Here is a 20,579-nt window from a genome sequence, read left to right as displayed (position 1 = left end):
CTCCATCATTGCCAGGCGGCTGCGTGTCCCGCCTTGATGGTTGATGCTGTCGCGTTGTCTGACTGGACTCGAATGTGCCTGCCCGCCAGCAGATGGTGAAATGCTAGGAGAGCTAGAAGTACGGCTCTGATTTCCAGCACATTGATTGAAAGGGCTGACTCGGACGGAGTCCAAGTGCCCTGTGCTCTGTGGTGGAGACATACCGCTCCCCAGCCGGATAGACTGGCATCCGTGGTGAGAATCACCCAGGACGGGGCCAGGAAGGAATGCCCTTGGGACAGGGAGAGGGGCCGAAGCCACCACTGAAGAGAGCTCTTGGTCCGTGGCGACAGAGCAACTGACTTGTGTAAGGAGGAAGGCCGCTTGTCCCAACAGCGGAGAATGTCCAGCTGCAGGGGGCGCAGATGGAACTGGGCAAAGGGAACAGCCTCCATGGACGCCACCATTTGACCCAGCACCTGCATCAGACGCCTGAGGGTATAACGGCGGGGCCTCAGGAGAGAGCGCACCGCCAACTGGAGTGACAGCTGTTTGACTAAGGGCAACTTCACAAGTGCCGGCAGAGTCTCGAACTGCATCCCTAGGTACGTGAGACTCTGGGTCGGAGTCAAAGTGGATTTGGGAAGATTGACAAGCCACCCGAATTGGGCTAGAGTGCTGAGAGTGAGCGAGACACTCCGCTGACAGTCTGCGCTGGATGGAGCCTTGACTAGAAGGTCGTCCAGGTAAGGGAGCACTGCCAACCCCTGGAGGTGCAGAACCGCAATCACTGCTGCCATGACCTTCGTGAATACCCGAGGGGCCGTGGCTAACCCGAAGGGGAGAGCCACGAATTGGAAGTGATAGTTTCCTATTGCAAAGCGTAGCCAACGCTGGTGTGAAACTGCAATTGGCACATGCAGATAGGCATCTCTGATGTCGATGGACGCCAGGAAATCCCCTTGGGTCATTGAGGCAATGACTGATCGCAGGGACTCCATGCGAAAGTGCCGCACCCGAACATGCTTGTTGAGAAGCTTGAGATCCAGGATGGGTCTGAAGGTACCGTTCTTTTTGGGAACTAGGGAGAGGTTTGATTAAAAACCTCTGAACCGTTCCCGGGCGGGAACTGGTACAATTACGCCGTTGGCCTGCAAGGCTGCCACGGCCTGCGAGAAGGCGGCGGCCCTGGAGCAGGGGGGAGTTGAGAGAAAAAATCTGTTTGGCGGGCTGGAAGAGAATTCTATCCTGTAGCCGTGAGAGATGATATCTCTCACCCACTGATCGGAGACTTGTTGAAACCAAGCGTCGCCAAAGTGGGGGAGCCTGCCACCGACTAAGGACGTGGCTGGAGCGGGCAGAGAGTCACGAGGAGGCTGCCTTAATGGCAGGACCTCCTGCGGTCTTCTGCAGACGCGCTCTGGAGCGCCAGTGGGATTTCTGGTCCTTGGCTGAGTTAGCGGACGAGGCGGAGGGCTTAGAGGACGACCAGTTGGAGGAACGAAAGGAGCGAAACCTCGACTGAATCCTACCCTGGGCAGGTTTACTGGTCTTGGTTTGTGGCATGGACGTACTCTTCCCGCCAGTAGGCTCTTTAATAATTTCATCCAGCTGTTCACCGAACAGCCGGGAACCAGCAAAAGGGAGCCCAGCAAGGTACTTCTTTGAAAAAGCATCTGCCTTCCACTCTCGAAGCCACAAGATCCTGCGGATAACGAGGGAATTAGCCGAAGCCACCGCAGTGCGGTGAGAAGCCTCTAGCATGGCAGATATGGCATAGGAAAAAAAAAAAAAAACTGAAGCTTGAGAAGTTAAGGCAACCATCTCGGGCATAGATTCCCTGGTGAGGGAATGCATCTCCTCAAGACTAGCAGAGATGGCTTTGAAAGCCCACACTGCTGCAAAAGTTGGGGAAAACGCGGCCCCCACCGCTTCTACACGGATTTGGCCAGAAGGTCAATCTGACGGTCAGTGGCATCCTTAAGGGAAGTGCCATCAGCCACCGACACAATGGTCCGGGCTGAGAGCCTAGACACCGGAGGGTCTACCTTTGGAGAGTGAGCCCACTCCTTGACCACCTCAGGTGGAAAGGGAAAACGGTCATCAGAACCACGCTTTGGGAAGCGTTTGTCAGGACAGGCCCTGGGTTTGGTCACAGCGGCCTGAAAACTGGAGTGGTTAAAGAACACACTCTTTACTCTCTTAGGCGAGGTAAACTGGTGCTTTTCTGCCAGAGAGGATTGCTCCTCTGATACTAGCGGATTGAGATCCAGTACAGAATTAATGGAAGCAATCAAGTCACTAAGGTCTGAGTCAACCTCGGAAGGATTAATGGGGCACATGGAATTAGCCTCCGAGCCCCCTGTATAGGCATCCTTCTCATCCTGCGAGTCCTCAGCCCTTGAATCAGATCCACGGGATGAGGAGGGAGAGGGAACCCTGCGGAGCCTCTTAGGAGGACGGGGCCTGTGCCCTGATGATGAATCCTCTGTGAGCTCCAGTGGACGGAGGTCAGAGGATAGGGATCCTAAAGGACCCTTAGCAAGAGCATTAGAAGCACCCTGTGAAGGGGGCTGATGCATATTCATCAAAGTCCTGGACAGAAGTCCCATGGACTCAGCAAATGACTGGGAGATAGACCTAGAGAAGGACTCTACCCAGGCCGGGGGTTCAGCCACAGGTGCAGGAGCAGCCTGAGAGACCACTGGGGCCGAGACTCCAGGCCGTGGCACCTCCAAGTTAGAGCAGACATCACAATGTGGATAGGTGCTCGCTTCAGGCAGCAGGAGCTTACATGCAGCGCATGCAGCATAAAGCTTTGGAGCCTTGCTCCTCGTGTGAGACATGTTGCTTGAGTGGGGGAAACAGCTTCTACAAAGAGAATGAACCTCATATAGTATATAGCAGAGGTCCACAACCGGAGACCGGCTGTGGCATACCAGACCGCTGGAAGCGGTGTCGCGTGCCCTCCAGATCCCGAAGCCCGGACCCCCAATGCACAGCACCTCAGCAGGGATGCAGAGTGCAGGATGGCCCAGAGCAGAGTGAACCCTGCCCAAGAAAATGGCCGCCGGAGCGAAGAGAGGGGGCGGACGGGGGTGTCCCTCGGAATCTGGAGGGCCATAGAGGCCTGCAGGGGGGGAGTCGCGCACAAGCAGTGGGGAGTGTCCCTCCCCTGTGCAGGACGGCCGCCGGGAGGGGCCATGCCTGTCCCTCTGCAAGAGTGACATGCGAGGGCAGGTAACAGAAACTAGGCCTCCGGCGAAGCCGGGGCCTAAATTTGAGCAGCGAGGCCGACGCGCAGGCACCATCGGCGCGGTTCTCGGGCGAAAAGCCAGAGGATCCGCCGGAAATGCCAAAAAAACCCACAGCAAACACACTCTCCCCACACAATAAAGGACAGGGACCCCCAAATTATGAACGTCTCAAGGTACTTAGCTGCTGAGACGCAGGGCCAGGTCCCTGGGGGTGAGTGCTCCGGTCCAGCAGGGTCCTCAAGGAGCTGTGGACGGAGACCGGTCTCCTGCCAGGCATGGAGACCGTGCTGGCTCCCACTTCAATCCAGAGCCCAGGAGGGATGGTGAAGGAGCACGGCATGTAAGGCTCCAGCCTTGGAAATCAACCTTACAACACCACCGACATAGTGGGGTGAGAAGGGATATGCCGGGAGTCCAGACGTGGACCCGCTTTTCTTCAATCTTCTTCCAAAAAACAAAGAAAAAGGAAAAATCATATGAGAATGCATGTGTGGATGTATGCCTCCTGAACACAAAGCGATAAACTGGCTGTGACTGGCTCACCAGGGGGTGTATAGGCTCAGAGGGAGGAGCTACACCTTTTATGTGTAGTACTTTGTGTGTCCTCCGGAGGCAGAAGCTAAACACCCAAGGTCTGGGTCTCCCAAAGGAACGATAAAGAAATTATATATATATATATATATATATATATATATATATATATATATATATATATATATATATATATATATATATATATATATATATATATAAATATTCTTCACCACATTTTTCAAGCGAATGATTGGACAGATTAGGAAAGCAGTGAGTGCAGTAATAAGCAGAGCGGGGAAGGGAAAGGATAATCAGTAATCACCTCTTTGCTTCCGGGATAGAAGAGGACTGCAGGCAGAGCTCCCACCAGCTGCAAATCACAGAGAATGGAAGAGTGGAGAGAGGTTAATAGGGAGCATGCAGTATTAGGGGAGCCCCTCTAGCGTGATTCGTGTTAGAGGATCAGTCCAGCGATTCATTCATGGACAGATATTAGTGCTAGTGATGAGCGAGCACTACCATGCTCAGGTGCTCTGTGCACGTAACGAGCAGTTGGATGCTCGGATGGGCGCGACTCGAGTACCCTAGTATAATGGAAGTCAATGGGACCTCGAGCATTTTTCATGGAAGATCTTCCATTATACTCTGGATGAGTCGCACCCGTCCAAGCATCCAACTGCTGGTTATGAGTACAGAGCGCCCGAGCATGAGAGTGCTCTCTCATCACTAATTAGTACGAGAGATCATACATTAGTAACTGCAGAGCTCCACGAGACCGGAGTGATCATGCAAAGAGAAGCTCAAGATTTAGGAAATCAACAAATTTTGTCATATAAAACATGAACTCCACTTGTAAGAATGAGTGGAGATACAGTAAATCACAGCCTGTACTCCGCAGCACAACTCCGCTCACAAAACTTATTCTAGTAAAGAAAACAATTAACGACCAAAATCTAAGCTTAAAGGGAACCTGTCAAGTGCAATATGTACCCAGAATCATGATGGTGCATATTGCTAATCCCTGCCTAACTGTCCCTGTATACACTAGCATAGATAAAGAGATCTTTAGAAAAAATATTTCTAAAGATCCTTTATGATATGCTAATGAGGCCGGGGACTAGTCTCAAGGGCGTTAGTTCTACCGACTAGTTCACCCTCTTAGCATCTTAGTACGCCCACAGGGGAGTGCTAGCATGCTATTCTATGCCCAGCGTCATCGGCGGCGATGTACGCACCTGTGTTTGTTGTCACCGTATCAGTCACTGGGGTTCGGGTCATTGCTCATGATCAGAAGTCACCGCACTTCCATCCATGCGCACTACAGTACTGGTAGTGCATAGTAGTAGTATAGTGCGCATGACTGGAAGTGCGGTGACTTCTGATCATGAGCAATGACCCGAACCCCAGTGACTGATACGGTGACAACAATCACAGGTGCGTATATCGCCGCCGATGACGCTGGGCATAGAATAGCATGCTAGAACTCCCCGCGTGGGTGTGCTAACATGTTAAGAAGGCGGACTAGTCACAGGAAGTAACACCCTCCCGACTAGTCCCCTCACTCATTAGCATATAATAAATGATATTTAGAAATACTTTTTCTAAAGATCTGTTTAACTATGCTAGTGTATACAGGGACAGTTAGGCAGGGATTAGCAATATGCACCCAGAACTGCTTGTGGTCCCGGGTGCATATTGGACCTGACAGGTTCCCTTTAAAAGTGCAAAAATAAAAATCACTACTTGCCTGCGAGGCCCTGTGGTATCGTATCAGTAGAATAGGATGGGGACAATGCCTCGCCTCTATATGTGAGGGGTGCCGGAGAAACACTTATAACTAAGCGCATAGTAATTATTCAGTTAAAAATAAAAATTCCGGGAAATCCAAGGATTTCACAGTCCAGCATCACATGGTCCGGTATGGCGGGTTCTGCGGGATTTTGCGGTTGAGCCTGGTGATATTCTAGTCCGTGAGGCAGGTTACGTGTGGTATATAGTCATATCAGGCCAGACAACATCGCAGAGTATAGCGATGAACAAAGCCAAAACAAAATGGGAATTACGCCTTATGTAACCGGTATAATAATGGATTAAGAGAAAATGTCTCTATAATGTAAAATAACATCCAGGGTTTTAATAATAAAAAAAAACAGTCAGCAGAAAATGCATTAAAAAAAATAACTTAACCACCTATCACCACCAGGATATCCCGTATCCATCAAACACGACTGCAGCCAATCACTGCAGTATGAGCGCTGAGACCAGTGACTGGCTGCAGCAGTGACGCGAAGGATTCAAAGGAGTGACCGGGCATTGAATAGATAAGTATGGCTTGCTTTATCATTCACACATTTCCTGCCCTCAGCCCAATTTTTTTTTTTTTTTTTTTTAAATAATCTGGACAATCCCTTTAAATAGGTTGTTCACAGTTTGTGATCATTTTTTTCACTTAAATGCGTGTATTTGGGGATAAAAATAATTTCTGCAATTGGTTTGCATTGAATATGTTGCACCGTTTGGCTTTTCATTTCTCTCCACATTCAACTTTGATGTGGTCTATGGCCATAAAACAGCTAAAAGGAGCTTATAATAAATTAATAAAAAAAAAAACAAAACCCTCCGTTGAGACTCATAACGAGCTCACTCATGGATTCTCAGTTGACTAATTTTGCAGCCAGCAAAACACGGGACAACTCAGAGGCAAAAGAAGGCAAAGGATGCAACATTTTTATATTAAACCAAATTACCAAACTGATTTTCAGACCCCCCCAAAAAAAAACAAACAAAAAACAAGGGGCCCCTGAAAAATGAGCAAAGTTATCTTTTAATATGGAGTACCGTAAGTTACTCTATTGTGGCAAGATACTTCTGGCATTGTTATCAGTAAGCAATGTGGCACCTATTAGTTTATGGAGCTAAAGCAGCAGAAACAATGAAATATTCACCGCAATAGTGCTCTGCAGCGGAGGTGACAATGATATGCTGGTATCTGGAGGGCTGGCTACGCTGGAGAGGACACAGAGCAGAGCCAGCATTACACCTTGCTCTTATTAAAGGCAAGGTAAAAAGAAAAGCAAGAAACACCTGGATGTGCCCATCAGACAGAGGCAGCAGCATTACAGATCCTTATAATCCTTGCCTATGAGCTCTATGATGCTCCCACTGCGGCCGCGGCCATGAGAGTCATCCCGGCACACGCTGACACGGTGAACGCCTCCGGACATGGTGAGGACATGAAGCAGCTCGATGGGGGGCGTCCGGAATATCTGCTGCAGCAGCTCCAGAGCCCCCGTCACCACATTGTGATCCCGGTGCTGGGTGTAATGTAACGTCAGCTCATAAATCTAGACAAGAAATGGAAAGAGTTGAATTTTTCAGAAATAATAATAATAACAATATTGGATATAGATATATATATATATATCTATCTATCTATATATATACACACACACATCTATCTATCTATCTCTATATATATATATATATATATCTATATATCTATCTCTATATATATATATATATCTCTATATCTATATATATATCTATATATCTATATATATATATCTATCTCTATATATATATATATACATACATACACACACATATACACACACATCTATCTATATCTATATCTATATATCTATATCTATCTATATCTATATATCTAAATATAATATTATATAAAAATATATACTGTGTATATATATATATATATATATATATATATATATATATATATATATATATATATATATATATATATATATATATATATATATATATATATATATATATATATATATATATAGGGCTTAACTAAGCGCCCACCGCGAGGGCAGTGACCGGGACTGTGGAAGCTAACCCCCAGGGCAGGGGACGGGCTCAGGAATAGCCAGGTACAGGCAGGGTGACTGAGGCAGGCTGGTACAGGCAGGTATGGTGGGTACAGCAGAAACAGACAGGAATAGGAAGGCAGGCACAGGTGACGAACACATGGATAACAGGACATGACAACTAGATAGCAGACTGAGACACTGACTAGGAGCGTTGCGCAGGCACCTCCCCTAATGGGAGGGTGCCTTATATACATAATACCTCTCAGCCATAGGCTGAGAGGCATTTCCTGGAAATAGCGCGCCGGCCTTTTAAGTGGAGGGCCAGTATGCGCGCACATGCCCTAAACACACTCCCAGGAGACGAGGCCCTTAGAGGGAAAGAAGGCAGCACATGTGGATGGCCGTGGTGGGAGTGTGGGGGAGGACATGACCTGGCCGGTGCGGTGAGTAAGTTGACATCTCTCCAGGAACGCTGGCACTACTATAGCTATATATATTCTTCTAGATCTTCTAGAAATGTGATAGAGGAAATTTCATCGCAAGTAAAATCAATTGGGCATCCATGAAAGGTTCACCTGTGTCAGCTGCTCCGCCGAAGGGGAGATTTCAGCCTCTTTTCGGGTCACCCCAAAACTTCCCTTCAGGCTGGTGTCCTTCACCTGCTGCTGTAGTAGTGGTATTAGATAGCGTAGTGTTAGCAAGACGCCCAGAATCAGAAGAGTCGGGCGGTCATCCTCAACGGGAACCAGCAAACCTGCAAAAATACACACTTTTGTAAGTTCCAATAGAACCCAGAATCATAAGGAAGGAGCCAATGACACAACACCACAATCTAAGCAAAGAGCCAAGCTCATCATTGCGTTTGGGCCTTTTTGGAGTTTTATATGTCTGTTTTTGATTTTCGATAAATTCTTCATTTCATTTTATGGCTTATGTTGCCGTCTGATACATGCGTTCACCATTTTGGCCATGGTTTTTGTCTTTTAGAGGTTTTAAACAAAAAGTAAAAAAAAAATAAATAAAAAAAAAAAAAATGATGAATTAGACCCAACATGTTGAAGAAATAATCCATCCTTTTAAAACTGATGACTTTTCCTTGCTGGGTAGATGCTGCAGACATAATGCCAAAATTCTCCTTAAAGGGGTTGTCCAGTGGAGATGACTTTTAGACCCCTGGGGATCCGACTGCTGGGACCTGCACAGATCAGAAGAACCGGCGACTTTTATCCCCGTCATTATAGAGCTTTAGTGCACATTGCTTGACCACGGCTCCATTCAATCTTCATGGGGTTGTGAGAGCGAGCAGTATAGAGCGTGAACGGAGCTTTGGTGGTGGAGCGTGCGCACTAACGGAGATAGGACACCGACACTGCTGATTAGAGCAGGTCTTAGCGGTCGGACCTCTCCCATCTATAAGTTATCTATTTGGATGGATAGGTGATAAGTTATCTTCACCTTAATGGACATCCCACTTAAGGGGACGTCAATCAAAGACAAAATATGTTCACCCAGGAACATGCACTTTGTACACGATGACTGCCCGGCCTGAATACATCATAAAGAACCGCATGTATGGCATAAAATGCAGCTGGAATAGAGACATTTTATGTTTTCTGCAGCCTCTTTATCGGAGCCTGATGAATGCATAAAGCTATAAGATCTGAAAATGAAAAGGCACATACCCAGGAGCACGTTGAGGAGCCATGTATAGAAATACTGCGTCCGCCGCGAGTGCTGACAGATGTGGACGGCAGAACCTGCTGCTGTGCGGCGGATCGTGGGAGAGTTGGATTTCAGATTGGCGACAAACGCTTTCAGCAAAACCTGTGAGATGACATTACGGGAGGTCATTCAAAATAAAATTACACACGATATCAAAAATACAAAGTTGTCTCCTATCTACAGGGTAAGGGAGTTAATTACCGACCGCGAGGACCCCCTTGTTCTCAAGAACGTGACTCTGCAAAGCTAGAGTTACATGCAGCTGCGCACGCTCCATCCCCACTCCTGCCCACGCTCCATCCCCACTCCTGCCCACGCTCCATCCCCACTCCTGCCCACGCTCCATCCCCACTCCTGCCCACGCTCCATCCCCACTCCTGCCCACGCTCCATCCCCACTCCTGCCCACGCTCCATCCCCACTCCTGCCCACGCTCCATCCCCACTCCTGCCCACGCTCCATCCCCACTCCTGCCCACGCTCCATCCCCACTCCTGCCCACGCTCCATCCCCACGCTCCATCCCCACTCCTGCCCACGCTCCATCCCCACTCCTGCCCACGCTCCATCCCCACTCCTGCCCACGCTCCATCCCCACGCTCCATCCCCACTCATGCCCACGCTCCATCCCCACTCATGCCCACGCTCGATCCCCACTCATGCCCACGCTCGATCTCCACTCATGCCCACGCTCGATCTCCACTCATGCCCACGCTCGATCTCCACTCATGCCCACGCTCGATGCCCACGCTCGATCCCCACTCATGCCCACGCTCGATCCCCACTCATGCCCACGCTCGATCCCCACTCATGCCCACGCTCGATCCCCACTCATGCCCACGCTCGATCCCCACTCATGCCCACGCTCGATCCCCACTCATGCCCACGCTCGATCCCCACTCATGCCCACGCTCGATCCCCACTCATGCCCACGCTCGATCCCCACTCATGCCCACGCTCGATCCCCACTCATGCCCACGCTCGATCCCCACTCATGCGCACGCTCGATCCCCACTCATGCGCACGCTCGATCCCCACTCATGCGCACGCTCGATCTCCACTCATGCGCACGCTCGATCTCCACTCATGCGCACGCTCGATCTCCACTCATGCGCACGCTCGATCTCCACTCACATTCATAATTCACGAGACGGCCAAAGAATTTCCAGCAGTCTCATAGACAATGAATAGATCTTGGGTCGAGCATGAACGTCATAGCTTTATTTAACTCTGCAGAGTCTGGTTCTTGAAATCGATGGGAGCCCCGGCAATCGGTAAATTATAATATACTGATCATCTATCCTATGTAGATCTGTGACAACAAGTAAACTTTGCAGTCTGATCCCGCAGTCATACTGCGCCCATCTTTCCACTGTCTTAGGATACTGTTGGAAAGAGGCAGAGTATAATTACGGGATCACGTGACTCGCGGTTTGTCATCGGTCACCATCAATATTATTATTATTTAATATTATAGCGCCATTTATTCCATGGCACGTTACATGTGAAAAGGGGTACACATAATAGAGACAAGTACAATAATCATACAAAATACAGGGCACAGACTGATACAGGAGGAGAGAGGTCCCTGCCCACGAGGGCTCACAGTCTATAAGAGATAGGTGAGGATACAGTAGGGGAGGGTGGAGGTGGTCATGTGGCACTATGGAGAACTGAGGGTTACTGTAGGTTTGTTGGAAGAGATGGGTCTTGAGGTTCCTCTTGAAGCTTTCCACGGTAGGGGGAAGAGTCTGATATGCTGAGATAGAGCGTTCCAGAGTATGGGGGAGGCACGGGAGAAATCTTGTACGCGATTGTGGGAAGAGGAGATGAGAGGGGAGCAGAGAAGGAGATCTTGTGAGGATCGAAGGTTACGTGCAGGTAAGTACCGGGAGACTAGGTAACAGATGTAGGGAGGAGACAGGCTGTGGATGGCTTTGTAGGTCATGGTTAGGGTTTTGAACTGGAGTTGTTGGGCAATGGGAAGCCAGTGAAGGGATTGCCAGAGAGGAGAGGTCGGGGAGTAGTGGGGGGAGAGGTGGATTAGTCGGGCGGAATAGTTTAGAATAAATTGCAAGGACAACGCAAAACTGTTAAGGCCCAGTCACACAAAACGACTTACCAGCGATCCCGACAACGATACGACCTGATAAGGATCGCTGGTAAGTCGCTGGGAGGTCGCTGGTGAGATGTCACACAGTCAGACCTTACCAACGATGCAGTAACGATGAGCGACCTGTATAACGATCTCGCCGGTCGTTGGGACCCTGTTATGAGGTCGTTGGTAGGCGTCAAACAAAGCGATGCGTTCTGCCCAGCAGGACATCGCCTTTGAAGAAAATGGTGCGGACCATTCGGCAACGACTAGAGATCTCACAGCAGGGGCCTGACCGCTGGTAGGTGTCACACATAACGAGATCGCTGGCTAGATCGTTGCTACGTCACAGAAACTGTGACTCAGCAATGATCTCGTTAGCCATCTCGATGTGTGTGGCGGGGCCTTTAGAAGGGAGGCCACAGAGTAGGAGGTTGCAATAATCCAGGCGGGAGATAATAAGGGCATGCACTAGTGTTTTCGCAGTTTCATGGGAAAGGAATGTATGAATCCGGGAAATGTTTTTGAGTTGGAGGCGGCAGGAGGTGAAGAGGGTTTGGATGTGTGGCTTGAAGGAGAGAATACAATCGAGAGTCAGCCACAGACAGCGAGCACGTGGGACCGGGGAGAGTGAGTAGACATTGATGGATATGTTACGTGGAGTAGCAGAGTGAGACGGGGGAAAGATAATGAATTCTGTTTTGTCAATGTTCAGTTTTAGAAATTATGAGGAGAAAATGGATGAAATAGCACACAGACACTGCGGGATTCTGGTTAGTAGGGAGGGGATGTCAGGTCCCGAGAGGTAGATATGTGTACCATCAGCGTAGACTATGAGCTGTCCCAGGCCGAAGGTGTAGATGGAAAAGATGAGGGGTCCAAGAACGGAACACGGACAGATAGGGGGCGAGATGCGGAAGTGGTGTGAGAGTGGGAAACGCTGAAAGTTCGTTCGATGAGGTATGAGAACACACACTGGTCTGCAGAAGAGCCGTAAACACAAGATACCAGGAATTAAAGGGTTAGACCCATCTTTATGGACAGGTATTGTAAATACAAGCACTTTTACAATTTACTGCTTATTAGAATTTGCAGCAGTTCTTGAGTGATGAAACACTTTTCCTTTGTTTACAATCTGTTGCCTAGGAGACAGACCACAGGTGCGGTCTAGCTTGTAAGCGCTGCGCAGAAGCTAAGCAGGATTATCAGATAACAGAGCGCCCCAGCGATCCCCTGATCAGCTTCAAAACAGTTCTTACAAGATGAATAGAAGAAAAAAAAAAAAAGCTTATAAAACCTGTGCTCGAGTCTAGAGGAAGCGGTCGGTCTCCAAGGCAATGAGCTATGAACAAAAGCGTTAATATCTCAAGAAAGGCTGAAAACTTTAATAAGCAGTACATTGCAAACTTGCTTATATTTAAAGGCGCTATCCGACCATAGACATTTATAAAGGATGGAATTAGCAATAAATATGCAAGGAAAAATGCATGAAAAAAAAAAAGCGAAAAAAGGCAACATGTGCACATAGCCTTAAGAGTAATTGAGTAAATGGTGATTTTTGCAAACATATATCTGTAAATATTTGACAGTAGGTGTCTGTAGCGAAGCCTTACCTTGATTTCATGATCATTCGCAAAGTTACCGAAGGCGGCCATGATTTTGGGGACAGCAGCCGCCAGGGTCTCTTGTACCGATTCTTCCTGACGTTTGCATATTTTGGTGAGACAGGGGAGCAGGTTGACCAGGTACGGCCTAAGTGTTACATACAAGAGGCAGATTGGGGCTGGGATATTATGTAAAAAGTTTTTTCTCATAATTAATAATAATTATTATAATTTTATTCATTTATATAGCGCTATTAATTCCACAGCGCTTTACATACATTGGTAACACTGTCCCCATTGGGGCTCACAATCTAGAGTCCCTATCTGTATGTCTGTGGAGTGTGGGAGGAAACCGGAGTACCCGGAGGAAACCCACGCAAACACGGGGAGAACATACACACTCCTTGCAGATGGTGTCCTTAGTGGGACTAGAACCCAGGACCCCAGCGCTGCAAGACTGCAGTGCTAACCACTGAGCCACCACAAGACTGCAGTGCTCACCACTGAGCCACCACAAGACTGCAGTGCTAACCACTGAGCCACCACAAGACTGCAGTGCTAACCACTGAGCCACCGTGCCACCCTCATAGATACATTATGTGTCGGTCAGCATTATGGAAACGTTTCCACCTGTTCTCCGGGGCCTGACACAACACGCCTCCATCTACATATCAGAAATATCATCACATCTGCATTTGTTTAGATGGGAAGACGACAAGAGAAATAGAAATGCTCATCCGACTCGTTCAGCCGAATATTAAAACATTAAAGGGAACCTGTCAGCAGAAATTTTGCCCTACACCTTAGTTTCCCCTTCTGCAGCTCGTGGGCTGCATTCTAGCAAGGTTCCTATAGTTATTCTGTTCCCTTTTAGATCAAAATAAATAGTTTATAAAGTGGTACCTTTCAGTTTGAAACTCTTGTTAATGGTCACAGGGGCGGGCTGGCTGGTGTCCGTTACTGTCCCTCCTGCCGCTTTAGGCCGTCCCCCAACGCTCATTTACATACCTCAGGACGCCGCCCAATGCGTCCGTGGTCTCGCGCATGCGCCGTGTCACTGTAGCAGGAGTGTGCACAGTGGGACCGCTGGTGACGTTGCGCAGGCACGAGATTATGGGCGGCGCTGTGATTTTCATCAGCAGGCTCCTGCCCATAATCTCGTGCCCGCCCTTTCCCCTCTGCCTCCACCGTTCTGCGCATGCCCTGGCCAGATGACCCAACGTCACCTCCTTCCCATCTAGCCCTGGAGCAGGAAATAGATGGGAGGAGCGGAGCAGGACACCACTGATCATCAGGTCATCTGGCCAGAGCATGCGCAGAACAGTGGAGGCAGAGCGGAAAGCGCGGGCACGAGATTATGGGTGGGAGCTTGCTGATGAAAATCACAGCGCCGCCTATAAATCTCGTGCCTGCGCAACATCACCAGCGGTCCCACTATGCACAGTCCCGCTACAGTGGCACGGCGCATGCGCGAGACCACGGACGCACTGGGCGGCGTCCTGAGGTATGTAACTGAGCGTTGGGGGGACGGCCTAAAGCGGCAGGAGGGACAGTTACGGACACCAGACAGCCCGCCCTTGTGACCATTAACAAGATTTTCAAACTGAAAGGTACCACTTTATAAACTATTTATTTTGATCTAAAAAGGGGGCAGAATAACTATAGGAGCCTTGCTAGAATTCAGCCCAGGAGCTGCAGAAGGGGAAACTAAGGTTTAGGGCAAAATTTCTGCTGACAGGTTCCCTTTAACATGCATCCAAGAAATAAGGAGTAGTCATACACACATAGTGTCCCCACTTTACAGCCAGTGCCGATACCTCCCCGGACCACCAGAGAATACATTTCTAGACAAACTTTGCAGTCATTTTTTTTTTGTTCTTAAATCATCGAAAAGGAATCAACCCAAACACAAATATCCTATTGTTTCTGTTTACAGCTGATAAATAACACTGTCTCCATGGTAACAGACTACAAACTCAATGTAGTCAGATCCTGCAGTCACACACGCCTCCCATGTTCTGCTAACTTATATTAAGTAGGTTGTAGAGTTGGTGCGAATGGATTTGCAGAGTCCATTCCATCGGCCATGACGGTAATCTGTGACCGCCAGATGGGAGCCGTGAGGGCTGCCTCTTACATGACATATTCTACAGTTCTTTTTTTTGATTAGCCGGCCTGGTGCGAGGTCACACCACAAGGATGACATCGAGCCAGGTCGGGTAAAACAAAAAAAAAGGCTGCAGATGCCTTAAGGCAGAACCATCGTTTCAACTTCTATTTCAGAAATCAAAAGTACACATGAAAAGAAGCAACTTGGTAATATATCTTATAAGACAAATTTGCTGCTTTCTCTGCCAGAATTGATCAGTTATTATCAAAATTCCAAATTCTGAAGCAAAAGCTGTATTCAGTCAAGATTTTCCAATTACTGAGATAGGAGATGGCAGCTGTTACTGATGAGATTCTCTGATGATGGGAGGAGGCAGGAGCTAGCGGCAGAGGAGAGGGAAAAGCTAGCGGCAGAGGAGAGGGAAAAGCTAGCGGCAGAGGAGAGGGAAAAGCTAGCGGCAGAGGAGAGGGAAAAGCAAGCGGCAGAGGAGAGGGAGAAGCTAGCGGCAGAGGAGAGGGAGAAGCTAGCGGCAGAGGAGAGGGAAAAGCTAGCGGCAGAGGAGAGGGAAAAGCTAGCGGCAGAGGAGAGGGAAAAGCTAGCGGCAGAGGAGAGGGAGAAGCTAGCGGCAGAGGAGGGGGAGAAGCTAGAGGCAGAGGAGGGGGAGAAGCTAGAGGCAGAGGAGGGGGAGAAGCTAGAGGCAGAGGAGGGGGAGAAGCTAGAGGCAGAGGAGGGGGAGAAGCTAGAGGCAGAGGAGGGGGAGAAGCTAGAGGCAGAGGAGGGGGAGAAGCTAGAGGCAGAGGAGGGGGAGAAGCTAGAGGCAGAGGAGGGGGAGAAGCTAGAGGCAGAGGAGGGGGAGAAGCTAGAGGCAGAGGAGGGGGAGAAGCTAGAGGCAGGGGGAGAAGCTAGAGGCAGGGGGAGAAGCTAGAGGCAGGGGGAGAAGCTAGAGGCAGGGGGAGAAGCTAGAGGCAGGGGGAGAAGCTAGAGGCAGGGGGAGAAGCTAGAGGCAGGGGGAGAAGCTAGAGGCAGGGGGAGAAGCTAGAGGCAGGGGGAGAAGCTAGAGGCAGGGGGAGAAGCTAGAGGCAGGGAGAGAAGCTAGAGGCAGGGGGAGAAGCTAGAGGCGGGGGAGGGGAGAAGCTAGAGGCAGGGGAGGGGAGAAGCTAGAGGCAGGGGAGGGGAGAAGCTAGAGGCAGGGGAGGGGAGAAGCTAGAGGCAGGGGAGGGGAGAAGCTAGAGGCAGGGGAGGGGAGAAGCTAGAGGCAGGGGAGGGGAGAAGCTAGAGGCAGGGGAGGGGAGAAGATAGAGGCAGGGGGAGAAGCTAGAGGCAGGGGGAGAAGCTAGAGGCAGGGGGAGAAGCTAGAGGCAGGGGGAGAAGCTAGAGGCAGGGGGAGAAGCTAGAGGCAGGGGGAGAAGCTAGAGGCAGGGGGAGAAGCTAGAGGCAGGGGGAGAAGCTAGAGGCAGGGGGAGGGGAGAAGCTAGAGGCAGGGGGAGGGGAGAAGCTAGAGGCAGGGGGAGGGGAGAAGCTAGAGGCAGGGGGAGAAGCTAGAGGCAGGGGGAGAAGCTAGAGGCAGGGGGAGAAGTTAGAGGCAGGGGGAGAAGCTAGAGGCAGGGGGAGAAGCTAGAGGCAGGGGGAGAAGCTAGAGGCAGGGGGAGAAGCTAGAGGCAGGGGGAGAAGCTAGAGGCAGGGGGAGAAGCTAGAGGCAGGGGGAGAAGCTAGAGGCAGAACTCTGCCCCTCCTCGATCTTTAATCTACATAGGGGATTGCAGTTGTTACTCATGAGATTTGGTTATGACTGAGCCCTTTCACACATTCGGGGGATGAACAAACCAGGAGAGATGTAACATCTGTAATCAAGAGGTCCCTAGTCAGATCAGAAGCCCTAAATCGAAATCTGATTTGTTCCCGACTGACCACGGAGGTTGGCACACTAAGATATAGCAATAGTGACCCCACTCAAAGTGGGCTGACCCCGGAGTGTCCTTAATTGCATCCTCAACTGTAAACAAAGTGTTACACTAAACAACATAAACATATATGACATAAATAAAGTGCACACAAGCAGAGGGTGAGACAGAGGGCTAAGAACGTTGTCATGTAAAACTCTTGAAGGGTCCTTACCCCCTCTTTGCCATCAGCCACAGATCGTCATGACGATTATCAGATCGGCCTGAAAGTTTAGGTATTTATCCCTTTGGGTGATGGTAGAGCTGCAGCCAAAAGATGCATAGAAAAGACATCCCTTTGTTCTATTGGAGGGAAGAACTTCTAAAACAGTTTTTAAGCACTACGTTAATGCTAGAAAAATGAAAAGCATATTGCCAGAATCCCTGTGGAGAGCTGAACCCAGCGCACTGTTTAACTTCACTGGAAGATCGATGGTAACGCAACAAATGAGTATTGGCCAGTAAAATCATCCTAGATGCGTTGTGTTTGGTATCTATGTAAATGTAAAATCGAGATATAAAATATGACGCTAATATCTTTCACCTGTGTGGCCCAGGGGCAAAGATATGTGGAAAGCTAGAATTAAAAGAACTTTGTGACAATCTCGGCACAGCCCACAAGAGACTGTAAAATGAGGTCACAGACGGGGGGGGGTTACCCAAGGGCATAAGAGAAACTAGCTCCTTGATGGGGGCAGTCAGCACTGGAGGGCATCAGTAAGTGGTAATGCTGGCCATTTTTCTACCATCTTCTTCTCTTGGAGACCTTCCCTCCCTAAATTCAGACGTCACATCTATGGCACGAGTTTAGTAAGTTTCACGTTTATACCTTTTATTTTTAAGTAACTGTCTATACTGTATTTGTATTGTTCCCTTTTGTAAATTCTTGTATATTTTTATAAACACTGCCTTCTATTTTGGATTAAATATATAAAATTTATTAGCTTCTTTCCTCATGCTTTATATATGAATCCAAAAACCCGAAGGGCCTTATGCTATCTGAAACGGGTCCCCAGCTACATGTAGAAAGTCTGGGTGGTGGCAGCGTAATTATTATTGCATAGAATTATTGGAGTGCTATCATTAAAGGGTACCGAGGTATATATATATATATATTCGATTAGCGGGAATCGGTGATGAAGGGAATTTTGTTTACTTACCGTAAATTCCTTTTCTTCTAGCTCCTATTGGGAGACCCAGACAATTGGGGTGTATAGCTTCTGCCTCAGGAGGCCACACAAAGTATTACACTTTTAAAAAAGTGTAACCCCTCCCCTCTGCCTATACACCCTCCCGTGGACCACGGGCTCCTCAGTTTTGGTGCAAAAGCAGGAAGGAGAAAACTTATAAATTGGTCTAGGGTGAATTCAATCCGAAGGATGTTCGGAGAACTGAAGACCATGAACCATAAGAACAAATCAACATCAACAACATGTGTACACAAAAGAACAACCAGCCCGAAGGGCACAGGGGTGGGTGCTGGGTCTCCCAATAGGAGCTAGAAGAAAAGGAATTTACGGTAAACAAAATTCCCTTTTTCTTTGTCGCTCCATTGGGAGACCCAGACAATTGGGACGTCCAAGAGTAGTCCCTGGGTGGGTAAAAGAATACCTCAAAAAAGAGAGCCGAAAACGGCCCCCTCTTACAGGTGGGCAACCGCCGCCGCCTGGAGGACTCGCCTACCTAGACTGGCGTCTGCCGAAGCATAGGTATGCACTTGATAGTGCTTCGGGAAAGTGTGCAGACTAGACCACGTAGCTGCCTGACACACCTGCTGAGCCGTCGCCCGGTGCCGCAAAGCCCAGGACGCACCTACGGCTCTGGTAGAATGGGCTTTCAACCCTGAAGGAACCTGCAGTACCAAAAGTGGCCTGCAGGCAAGAGGGGCGCTAGAGAGCAGTCATGGTTGTGACAAATTAACGAACAGCTGCGGGATATCTGAGTGACTCCCCCGGCTGTTCACGACAAACGTGCTAACACAGTAGTACAGGGAAGACTGAGGAAACTCAAGAGACTAACGGAATACTTGGAAACCCCTGAAATCCCAAACATAAAAAGTGAAGAATGCTGGGAAAAGCAATAGTGATTATTCAGCAAAAATATCCTGGGACTCCAAACAGCCATCTTTCCAGGAATACAGCCAGCAATGAAGGCATGTGCATGGTGAGCATCAGCACAAATAGCCCCTCCCAAGATGTGATGGTGCAAAGGAAAGCAAAAGAAAGGAAAGACAAGAGAACTAGCACTATCAGCAATAGGACACAGACAAAACAGACTGTAGTGCTCACGCTAGATACGGGGAAGTACCAAGCAACCGGCGAAAGAGATAACCTGTTTCTAGGGAAGGGGAAGATGGCGAACCCTGAACCAACATACTGATGTCTCTGGGGAGCCTTACTACCCTAGATAGGTTCCACATCTATGAGCCGAGATGGATACCCGACCCTAGGTATCCCTAGTGCTAGGCCGTAAATAGGGAGCTCTTCGTCAACCCCGCTAAAACACTAAAGCTACAAGGAGGACATACAGGGGGAAAATGCATGAACTATTTATCTACAGGTGACTCAGGTAAAAGTTCAACAATACTACAGATCAGAGCAAGCCACCTGCTTGCAACCAATATCACCAGCACCAGTCCAAGAAAGGAAGGGGTATTTAAGCACTAAGAGAATACTGATGATCAGCAGCTGGGTGGAAGTTGAGCTCCTGCTGGGTCCAAAAGGGGGAGAGACGAAAACCTAACAGGAAAGCTACTGTACGTATACAAGGAATACTGACAACAGGAACAATAGAAAGTCAGGGAGCATTTTGAGCACTGTGACCTTTAATGGCCAAAAACCACATGACTGTGTCACCCGTGACAGTAGTCCAACGGAGAGGGAATGAGCCCATACAACCAGAGGTCACCGGATCACGTGCCGGAGTTGAGCTATGACATCTCAGTAATGGGAAAGTCTTCACTGAATACAGATTTTACCTCAGAATTGAGAATTTTGATAATGACTGATCAATTCTGGCAGAGAAAGAAGCAGATTTGTCTGATAAGCTATATTACAGAGTTGATTATTTCCATGTGTACTATTGATTTAGGAAATAAAAATAACAGTTACACTTTTAGGTAAGAGGTGGTTCTCAAGCCCGATGGACAGGGTCATGCCATCGGATTGGTATCCAGTCTAGTAGGTTGTTAAGATGGAAGGGAATGTTGAATGGTAGTACGACTTCAAAAATCCGACTACACAGGGTTTGTTTGTAGTTTGTTACCATGGAAACAGTTCTCCATAAGAACATGATACACTGGGACAATAAAAAAAAAAAAAAAAAAAAAATGGTGAGAAAGATGATTATTTTTTTTTTTTTTTAGTTACATAGTTACTAAGGTTGAAAAAAGACCTAGGTCCATCTAGTTCAGCCTTCCTCCACCAGTTCTACATTTGGTCACCAAGTCATTTATAACCAACAATGTTGTGTGTAGTGAGGAAATCATCCAGCCCTGATATAAAAG

General features: G+C 48.6%; 1 protein-coding gene across 4 annotated transcripts in view; it reads right to left on the bottom strand.

Annotated features, from left to right (window-relative positions):
- Positions 1–20,579, bottom strand: part of HTT (huntingtin) — a 399,016-nt gene that overhangs the window by 310,838 nt on the left and 67,599 nt on the right. For 2 of the 4 annotated variants that reach the window (XM_075346836.1, XM_075346839.1), the window contains exons 6-10: positions 13,034–13,172; positions 9,289–9,430; positions 8,182–8,360; positions 6,910–7,114; positions 4,093–4,140 (exon numbers count right to left, since the gene is read on the bottom strand). In XM_075346836.1, coding sequence (XP_075202951.1) covers positions 4,093–4,140; positions 6,910–7,114; positions 8,182–8,360; positions 9,289–9,430; positions 13,034–13,172 — 713 coding nt within the window. The remainder of the gene's footprint in view (positions 1–4,092; positions 4,141–6,909; positions 7,115–8,181; positions 8,361–9,288; positions 9,431–13,033; positions 13,173–20,579) is intronic. The other 2 variants (XM_075346838.1, XM_075346840.1) reach the window with 1 other exon arrangement.

The sequence above is a fragment of the Anomaloglossus baeobatrachus genome, chromosome 1 (assembly GCF_048569485.1).
Source record: "Anomaloglossus baeobatrachus isolate aAnoBae1 chromosome 1, aAnoBae1.hap1, whole genome shotgun sequence".
Classification (NCBI taxonomy): Eukaryota; Metazoa; Chordata; class Amphibia; order Anura; family Aromobatidae; genus Anomaloglossus; species Anomaloglossus baeobatrachus.
Note: the sequence above shows the minus strand (reverse complement) of the source record. Positions and strands in the feature narration are given on the sequence as shown.